The 10506-nt window shown below is 48.7% G+C and overlaps 1 protein-coding gene across 6 annotated transcripts; it reads left to right on the forward strand.

The window, feature by feature from the left end:
• On the forward strand, positions 1-10506 carry LOC122375345 (collagen alpha-1(I) chain-like). Of its 6 annotated transcripts, none has more exons than XR_006255380.1 (2): positions 1-80; positions 9133-10506. XR_006255380.1 is itself a non-coding variant. In XM_043354683.1 (2 exons), exon 2 carries the CDS (start codon positions 9150-9152, stop codon positions 10158-10160), a length of 1011 nt encoding a protein of 336 aa, XP_043210618.1. In that variant the 5' UTR covers positions 124-149; positions 9133-9149; the 3' UTR covers positions 10161-10506. The 6 variants fall into 6 exon arrangements, 3 of the variants coding, with proteins under 3 accessions (XP_043210618.1, XP_043210619.1, XP_043210617.1); XR_006255381.1 differs by lacking the exon at positions 9133-10506 and adding an exon at positions 7959-9120 and having other exon boundaries at positions 31-80; XM_043354683.1 differs by lacking the exon at positions 1-80 and adding an exon at positions 124-149.

Here is a 10506-nt window from a genome sequence, read left to right on the forward strand (position 1 = left end):
ATACGGCCTTGCATCGAACGCGGGGTCAGCCTTGGCGAAGCACGTGTGTGGTCGGTGTGGTTAGATAAATATCATACCAGGTAAGCTTGCTTATATAGTGTGATATGTGATTGCCTTGGTGGCCCTAGTAGTAGTTGCCGCGCAGCGACGTGAGTTGTGAAAGAAAGACTCCAAGAAAATTCAAATATGTAGGATATTTAATAGAATAACTTGTTCAAAATTCCAAAAAATTTGCAAAAGTTAAAAAAGCACTTGTGACTTGACTTCATTACGGAGGCGTTCCTTCATTTTTACATTTATAGCGCCACATTTGCCGTTAACATATCTGATTCATGTTTTTAACCTGCGCACCGACGGGGGTCTGCGCCAACTTCGCACCGACGGGGGGGCGGATGACCGCCCCCCTGAGATCTCGAAAACGAAGCAACATAGCGACAAGCGGTAAACTGCATCGGATACGCACGGACAAGGTCTACAATGTTTATGAAGGTCATTTTCAGGTCAGGTCAAAGATGACGTCACAGGGGTCAAAAAAGTCAAAATGGCGGCGCTATATATGGAGTGTTTTTCTCGAATAACTTTCGAACTAGTCAAGATAGAAACAATCTAAGGGCATCATCGTGATCCTCTCGTCAATCCGCATCGAGTGATATATATGTTGACCTCGAAAGGTCAAGGTCAAAGGTTGACCTCAGGTCACGTGACCTCGAGGTCATCATGTAGGTATATCATTCGATGCGTCTTGACGAGCTGAACACAATGAGACCATCCGCGCGACTGTATCTTGTTCCTGTACGGAGTTATTGGCAAAAAAACCTTTGGTGACCTTTGATGACGTCACATGACCTTACAGCTGCCCAACAGCAAAACAGACCTCAAGGTAGTGAAGGTTGATCGTATATGAAGTCATGTATGGTATATGGGGCCATTCCGACCCGTTTTAGTGGTAAAAACAGGGAGTTGATTCTTCCCCCATTGACTTATAATGGGGAGGTCGAGAAATTGACCTGACCTTAGGTCACCGATATCAAAATTCCGAGATATACAAATTGTAGCTACTAATGACCTAATAACAACCTGCGACTTTCAAAGGCCTCCGACATCTACTGTAGCTCTGGCACGGTGACAAATTTGCAAAAAAGTGACTTGAGGTTGGGTCATTCAAAGTGACCTGGTGACCTGACCTTAAAAGTTAGGAGGTTCAAACTTGCACATCATGTGTAAAATTGATGAGAGAATAGTCGTACCAAATTTCGCGGCGCTACGCGCCGCGGTTTTCCCGCTATTCGCGAAAAACCTCAGGGGGGGGCGGATATCCGCCCCCCCCCGTCGGTGCGCGGGTTAAATATAGGGTGAATAGGTCAAAAACGCCCCCATTAAGCGCGAAACCTTCTGACACTCAACCCAACACAGATTACTCAAACCTTTGGGCACCATCATGTAGCTCATTCTTTTTACTACGCTTTGAGACCAAGAAAAGACACCTGCGTGTGGTATTTAACCCCCCAAAAAGGTTTTCGCATACCCTTACAAAAGGGCGTTTTGCCCCACACCCTGGGTAATACGCCCACACCCATGTGCAAAGCGCCCCCACCCCATCCAGCAACAGAACATGATGAACATGGCAGAACTTGACGTCATTCTGACGTCATTTTTGGTCAACCTATCATAGCCTTTGGAATAAAATTTTGTTGCAATGTGTAAAATGGATGCCCGGAGGAGTCCTGAAAGTTTGGTGACGATATCTGCAGTCGTTTAGGATATATCAGCAAAAAAGGACAGGGAGAGGCCTTTTCGGCACCCACCTACAAGGCGCTACCCTGCACTCTCACCACCGTGCAAAACGCCCCCTTTCAGAAAACTGGGGGCGTCTTGCCCCATGCATCGAGTAGGCGTCTTTCCCCATCCGCTCCATTTCCGGTCAACAAAATATTGACAAAAAACGCGCCACTAACGCCGAAGCATAATAAATTCAACAGAATGACAATAAAACGTAGTTTTTAGTGATGTGCACAATAGCAAGTTTTGTGATATAAAGAGGGCATCAAAATATTAGGAATCTTCTGTAAAAACAACAAAAACAACACCCAAAACCAACATCAGCATCTACCCACGCTGCTCCTCAAGACGCAGAACCGGAAATAGAGACCTACGTAAACAAGCAGCTGACTGTTCTGAAAGACAGGATAAAACACCTATCCGTCGATAAGAAATACGATTTTTTTAGGGGAGGCGTTTAACCCAGGGGTGCGTTTTCCCCACAGTTACCCTAAACCTCGCGTCTAGGTTGAGATGTGTCTTCTAACTTACATCCACAGGATACGACACCGCTTGCACCTTTACATACTATTACAATTAACACTTACACTGTTAAGTGTTAACACACGCACCGACGGGGGTCTGCGCCAACTTAGTACCGACGGGGGGGGGATGACCGCCCCCCTGAGATCTCGAGAACGAAGCAAGATAGCGACAGTGTTGCCGTTGGGAATTTTCGACGCGTACCAGATTCCAAGTGAAAATGTACCAAAACGAACCTATTTCGTACCATATGGGGTATGCCAATGTACCAGGTTATGTACCATTGTATAAAATGCACCAAAACGTCATAGATCAGCAAGATTCTGGTGCCAAGCCAGTTAGAACCTCTTTGTCACACTACACGACCAGGTTTTTGCTGCTGAGGTCATTTAAGGTCAAGTTAGGTCAAGCTCAATGATATGTTTGTATGTCTGTGTGTGTCTGTGTGTAGGTATACTGATGTGTGCACCGATTGTTTATGTGTCCATATTACATGAAATCATGATCTGAGAAACTCTTACCAAAAATGCAGTCAAAAAAACTTCACGAAAAGTAAATTCAGCTTGCCTAAAACGCAGTTATTTTAGATGACCTAGGTTGACCTTGACCCTGACCTTGACATCTGTACATCGTCGAACAACATGTTCCATGATAGGTGGTAGGGACCGGCAAAAAAGGCCGAAAGCAATGTGTCAAAAGCTCACAAGGTCCATAGCCAACGCTTAAGATGTTGAGAATTGGTCATTTGGGTCATGACACATGACCTGAAAAATAAGGTCATATCTCCGAAACCAAAAATCACAGAAACTCGATAAAAGGCACGGCAATTTCTTGCCGCCGATGGGATTCGAACCCGCGATCTCAATCTTGTTAGAGCTCAAAAGTCATTTTCACGTGTGATTTCCCGCTTTGCAAATCAAAGTTCTCATATCAATAGAAAACCCTGCATCGATAGTACATTTAGATCGAGCATACCAATTATTTTAGCCACCAGTGACGTCATCAACGTGTCCGAGCATTGTGGGTAATCTCGCGTAAATGTCATATGCGTTCGGGCCCTAATAATGCATGAACCTTGTTTGTTTACAACAGAAAGCTATTGGTGCCGCCTGCCCCACCGTTACCGGCACCCCCCCCCCCCCCCCATGTGCGGGCGAGGGTTAATATTGATTCTGATTGATGTTTGGAGGCAGAAATATATAAATTTAACGTAAAAAAGAAATGCTTGCGCGAAACCGTGAAATGTACCAGATTTGACGCACGGTCAAGGTCTACAATTTTTACTAAGGTCATTTTCAGGTCAGGTCAAAGATGACATCACAGGAGTAGACAGGTCACATTTTTAAAAATAAATTTAGTCCTAACCTTTTGATAGGAAGGATACACAAGGACAGAGCCACCGCTAAGCGAAGCTTGTTGCGGTGACCCTGCCCTCTACCCTCCGATCGCGCAATTCCAGTTCTATGGCAGAAATTAGAGTTTAAAGTTTAACGTGCCCACAAGCCGCTCACGGCCGGTCCCCTCAGACCTCGCCTGGCAACGGCCTGTCACCAACCGCAACCATCATACCTGTCAGGAGGCCCATAAATGTCAAGCGCCCGTCGCGCTTTGAACCCGGACTGTTATAACCGGGAACGCGTGCTCTCACCACGTGGAGTCCTACGCTCTATCAACTGAGTTACGGGACCGGCACATCAGTAGGGTAGCCTGGGGCAAGACGCCCCAGATAATTTATTTTGCTACATAAATTTTGTCCCACATCACCTGGAAGGCCAAATTTGTGCTCAATGCGTTCTTTGGACATTTTACTTTAAATTGCACCCCTCAAATTCATTCACTTATGATCGGACTCCAAGCTAGGAATTGATTTGTAAAGCAACTGCAAATGGGGCATTTTGCCCCAACCCCAGGGCAAAACGCCCCACGGCCTGGGGCAAGTAGCCCCATACTTTAGATTAAAGATTTAACATGGTAGTTGGCTAAATCTTATGTGAGAGGTCCGTTAGACCTCTGGAGGCACGGCACTGAAGTTAGCACCTTCTATCCTATCAGGTGTTCAGTTATGACGCTATTGTATGAGCAGGTTTTTCACCTGCCTCATAAGATCAAATAATAAATTATTGCAATGCAAATGTTTACAGAATACTTCCTTTGCCATCCAGTGGCTGAGAAAAATACAAATAAAGGCACAGAAACTTGCCGTTCGCCAGCTACCGAACATTAGAAAGTGGGTAGCATAGGCGGCGGAACGGGGGGGGCACCGGGGCACCGTGCCCCCCCTTGAATTCTGCAAGGGGGGCACCAATAGCAAGGTGCCCCCCCTTAAATTTGATGTATTAGTACCAGGGGCGGATTCGGGAAAACTCCAAGGGGAGGGTCATGAATCGAAGTGGTGCCCCTACCTATGCCCAAATTAAAACCTCAACGGATTTCGGCCACTTAATTTAGGTGGTGCCCTATTTTCAGTTTTTTTTATTTTCTTTCTTTTTGGTTAGTCATGTGATGACTGGTGCCCCTGCTAGGCCGCTGGTGCCCCTGGAAAGACTGTGGTACCTACCTACCCTGCCCCCTGACAAGCCTACGGTGTGCCCTGACATGACTTAGGTGCCCATGGGCCCTGACAGGCCCGTGGTGCCCCTGACAGGCCTGTGGTGTCCTTGCTAGGCATGTGGTGTCCCTGGGCCTTGGCAGGTTTGTGGTGCCCCTGTTAGAACGCAGGTGCCCTTGACAGGTTTGTGGTGCCTCTGACAATCCTAAATTGCCAAAGACAGGCTTGTGGTGCCCTTGACAGGCCCATGGTGCCCTTGCGAGGCCGGTGGTTCCCCTGCGAAGCCGATAAAGCCCCTGGCAGACCTCTGGTGCCCCTGGCAGGTCTGTGGTGCCCCTGGAAGACCTGTAGTGCTTTTGCTAGGCCGATGGTGCTCCTGACAGGCCTGTGGTTCTCCTGGCAGGCATGTGGTGACACCAGGCCCTAACTAAGTCATGACCCATGTGACCTCCACCCTGGGATTCGCCACTGATTAGTACTGCGATGGCTTCTTGGTAATTTGATACATGTAGGATAAATGGAATTTATCAAACGACAATAAGGAAGAGACAAACACATAGGTACTTGAGGATCAGCTTAAAGTTAACCACACATACGGGCAGGGGTGTAATTTTCCTAAAATGATTGTGGGTGCCCAGCTGTAGGGGCGCCCGGCGCCAGGCCGTTTTGGGGCGCGATAGATATTCTTTATGTGGGAGCCTAAATTAACACCGAATTTGATAACATTGCTAGCCGAATGGCGCTTCAAGTGACGTGTCTGACTAAGCAAATACACGCTTAATAGTGGAAACTGACCGGAAGGACGTAAAAAGCTGTAGGGGGGCGCCATCCAGTAGGAGGGGCACCAAATGTGGAGGCGCCAGACGGTTACGACTTACGAGGGCGCCGTGAGACGATGAAAAGGGCGCCATTCTCTTAGGAGGGCGCCGAGTGATTGAAAACGCTATGTGGTCCAGGGGCGCTAAGAGGCCAGAAGGGCGCCGCACAGTCAGTAGTGCTACGTTGGTGGGGACGTGGGGGCGCCAGATGGTTACGAGGGCGCCTTGAGATCATGAAAAGGGCGCCATTCTCGTAAAAGGGTGCCGAGTGATTGAAAACGCTATATGTGGTTCAGGGGCGCTGAAAGGCCAGAAGGGCGCCGAACAGTCGAGGGATGCACGGTGATCAGAGACCCAAGGACGCGAGACGGTCAGGAGGGCGCCGTTAGACCATGAGAATGGCGCGGTGCTGTCAAAAGTGCGCCATTCTCCCAGAAGGGCGCCGAGTGATTAAAAACGCTATATTATCTTATCAATGAACGCGAGACGGTCAGGAGGACGCCGTTAGAGCATGCGAAGGGCACCGTGCTCTCGAAATGGCGCTTGCAGCCTTGTAAAAGAGTTGTGGGTGCATTTTCATCATTGTTTGGGCATGGGCATACATAATTAAGGATTGTGGGTGCATATGCCCCCACAAAGAGATATAAAATTACACCCCTGCATACGGGGGTGAACTGCCATTTTCGTTTAGTAAAAAAAAAAAAAAAAATCATCGTGTCAGGGCTGTGACGAGAAATAAGTGGCCTAAATCCGATGAGAAAACAGGATTTGGGGGTACCCTAGGTTTGGCTCCTTGAGCCATGGTGCCCCCCCTTGTCTCAAATCGTTCCGCCGCCTATGGTGGGTAGCCCGAACAACACATGAGGTAAAACGCCCCATGGGGCTTTTTGCCCCGCGACCTACTGGGGCGTTTTACCCCATCACGTAGTTCGGTCAAAGAACAACGCCTTGCACTCCAGCAAGACATAATTTAAGACGAACCAACCCGGCATGATAAACGTTAGACAATAGTTGTTCAAAATACATAAAAGTCGTTAACCTGATGTGGACCATAAAAGAACGCCAGGATGCATAATCTGACGTCAAAACATAAAAATCACTCAAAAAACACATTTTTGGCTATATCTCCCGAAAGAGTCATCACAATTTCTTCCCAGTCTGCTCATATAATGATCATATAGTGCACGTTTTATAGAAGACAGGATGTTTCCCCAGAACTCTGCCAGTCCCGAGAAACATCGGTGAGGCGTTTTACCTCGGCGGGGCGACTTGCCCCGGTCTACCCTACTATGCCTACCAAAAGTAGACACCCCACTGCCTGACAGGATAATTAAGTATGCAAACGAATGAATGAATTGAATGAATGCACGAATGAACGAAGTATGAATGAAAGGAGCCTAAGCATATAGGTGAGCAGTCGAATAAGAGAGAGAAATACACACAATAATTGCTTCACATAAGAAGTGTGTGTGTGTGGGGGGGGGGGTCGTTCAACAAATCGGAACACGTCTCATACCATACATACATGAGCCTATGATCAATAACCGTGTGGTATTCTAGCTCCTACCGGGGACACGTAAAGGTCACCACTACTTTACACGATCGTCCATGATGCCACGTTTGTGTTTAGTGCCGGTCGGTCGTCTCTGTAGGTAGGCTAGTAGGACATCTATTGGCTAGTTGCTGTTTGATTCAGTGTTTCATTATTTCATTTCCAGTCCTAGGTTGTTTACTTATGCTCCTTTCTTGTGCTTGTGAGTCATTAAGATATGCATTTCAATTTGTGGTGTTGGGCACATATGGTCTGTTACTCTGTTGATTTCTGGCAGCTTAGTTAAGTGCATAGTTCTGGTGTTTTACAAATGGCCGGCTTATGATTATCTAAGTATCAGCATTCAAGTGAATTCAAGTGAAAATTGCCCAGTCAATGATTGAATCATGTTGAAAGTGATAAAAGTTGCAACTTGGTGATGCATTGTAGTGTGGTAAGTGGTAAATGAATCATGATTCTTGTTGCTTGGATTTGTTTATTTGTTATCCATGCTCATTTTGCAGGCCAATAATGACAGATCCAGAGTCAGAGAGTAAAGCTTTGGTGGAAGATCATAACAAACATGATATTCCTGAGCAGCTTCTAGCGCAGAAGTCACCTCCAGGACATGTGCCAGGCACTGGCTCTGTTGACAATAAAGGTCCTGTACAACAGGAGTATCCTGGCACTGCACCAAATGACATTGGCAATCAACAGCCTGTCACAGGGCCCAACGACCCCGCGTCTCTTTTGCTGTCAGCGGACACAACGAAAACACCAGCGCCGGCCTCTGCAGACCCTGTCGCCGAGGAGACCATACCGTTCACATGCTGTGTGTGCGGCCTGAGCGAGCAGTGTCACTACCGGGGCACGCGACCGCCGTTCTCGGGCTTCGTCCAGCTGTTGGAGCCCGGCTATGTGATGCGGGACCCGTTCAGCGCGCGCGCCGCCTGCCAGCTGCCAGTCCTGCTCGGCGCCGACTGCACGCTCTGCGCTCGTGCCGTGTGTCAGGACGCCGGCTGTAGTGTGTTCTTCACACGCCGCTTCTGTCTCCCGTGCGCCAGGGAGCGAGCCGCCGAGTTCCCACCGCAGCTGAGAGATAAACTGGGCACGTGACGGCTGACGGCTGACGGCGAGGGCTCGTAACTGAGAGCTGGAGCTAAAAGAATGGAGGGGTAAATACTTGATGCTGGATTAGTGGGTGCTCTTTAAAGATATCTGACCACTTAGGATCTGGTCGGGAAGATAACTACAGCGGAGTGTCGCAGCTCATCGTCAGTGGTTGCGCAGTAACCAATAACCACTTGTACTGCGTGGTGCTGAGTGCTGTTCAGGGCATTGATGTTTCATTTCATCAGTGTTGTGTTTCATTTATGTTCACTGGGCAATCGAAAGTCAATCATTAATCATTCTTTTGTTTTGTCATTTCACGATTACATCTCTGCCCCATTTTGACACTCATGAAAACAGTTTGAATGATGACGCTGTTATTCATTGTCGAATGTCGTGTTGGTGGTCACCATTGACTGATTGGCCCACCACAAGTCTTTGTCATCCATCTCAAACTCAAGCTATTGGCTTTTCTCGACTTGTATAATTCTGCCTGAAACGATTTTTGACTTATGTGTTGTGGCTGTGAGCTGATACCATTTGCACTCAGTTTTGTTAATGGAAATACATAAACCAAAATAATTTCGTCTTACCAGCTGAGGATGGTACAAATCACTGACTGAAAAAGTTATACCTGCATTATATGAGCTAACAAATGACGGTCATTTAGATAACGTGCTGCTAATAAGTTGTGAGAATATTAATGTGTCCATGTCCTATCTCTCGCTTCTGTTGCGCGCTTTGGTGTCCTGACTGATGCATCTTGAAGACGACCGCTTTGGATTCCGTTATTAATTATTAAACGTACAATCTCTCTCCCACAGATACTTAGCGGCGCAACATGTCCAAGGGGGGCCTGGACAACTTTCATCGGGCCAACTATCTGTACCAGCTGGCATGGGCTTCAATGCGCGTCCGGCCCGACCGGCGTGCCGCATCACACCACTACTCACACATGCTCATAGAGTTCGCCCAGAAGGCTGTGCTGCGGATGGACAGAGAGATGAAGCGGACCGTGTGCTCTGCGTGCCACGTGCTGCTCGTGCCGGGTACCACGTGCACGGTGCGCACGCGCAGCCGGCCGCAGCGCTGTCAGGTGTGGCGGTGCAGCGCCTGCGGCCAGTGTCGCCGCTTCCCCGCGCCGCGACCCCCTGACCAGCGCCGCGGAGGGCACGGCGAGGGGGCGGCGAAGAACAGCGCAGCGACGGAGGAGGTGCAGCGTGAACAGATGGACCGGGGAGAGGGTGGACCGAGTGGAAAACAGGCCACAGGACCGTGTGGAAATCAGGCCACAGGACCGAGTGGAAAACAGGCCACAGCACCGTGTGGAAACCAGGCCACAGGACCGAGTGGAAACCAGGCCACGGGACCGTGTGGAAAGGAGAGCGCTGGTCCGAGAGGAGAGCAGTCTTCTGAACTGAGTGAAAAGCAGAATACTGGTCTGAATGGAAAGCAGAGTACTGGTCCGAATGGAAAGCAGGGCGCTGGTCCGAGAGGAGCCTTTCCCGCCGGTCCGAGAGGAGCTTTTCCCGCCGGACCGAGAGGGAATTGGAACGCCAGTCCGAGGGGGTATGGGAACGCCGGTTCGAGAGGGAATTGGAACGCCGGTCCTATAGGAAGTTGGAACGCCGGTCCTACAGGAAGTTGGAACGCCGGCCCGAGGGGTTATGGGAACGCCGGCCCCACAGGAAGTTGGAACGCCGGCCCGAGGGGGTTTGGGAACGTCTGTCCGAGAGGGTACGGGAACGCCGGTCCGAGAAGAGGTTGGAACGGAGCTCCCAGTGGAGGGAGGACTGCCTGTCCGGTCTGGAAAGCGGGACAGTCGTGGAGACCGGCCGGCCCGAGCAAATGATGGGTGATGTACCGAGAAGAGCTAGTCTGGCTTTGGTATTGCGAGCTTTCACCCGCTGATTGGTGTCGTCTTTTGATCAAATTATTTTTTTGGTGCCTCGAAAATCGAGTCACATATGATTGATATGAACTGTCCGTTCACTTTTTATTATTTAGTTTCGGTAGTGTGATCTCAACTAACATTGAGCCAAATAACCCATGTTAAGAATCTTAAATTGACTAACATTCAGATATATAAATTATTTAATGACTCGTAATGAACTGTGCCTCAAGCGGTACTCGCGTTGTTCAATGATCTTGTGTTTGTTACCTGTTGTCATGCGTTCGTATAAAATCTGTCAATGAAA

Source organism: Amphibalanus amphitrite, unplaced genomic scaffold (assembly GCF_019059575.1).
Source record: "Amphibalanus amphitrite isolate SeventyFive unplaced genomic scaffold, NRLGWU_Aamphi_draft 001821F_arrow, whole genome shotgun sequence".
Classification (NCBI taxonomy): Eukaryota; Metazoa; Arthropoda; class Thecostraca; order Balanomorpha; family Balanidae; genus Amphibalanus; species Amphibalanus amphitrite.

Coding starts and splice junctions, on each gene's coding strand:
- LOC122375345 (XM_043354683.1), top strand. CDS start 9,150: ATGTCCAAGGGGGGCCTGGACAACTTTCATCGGGCCAACTATCTGTAC.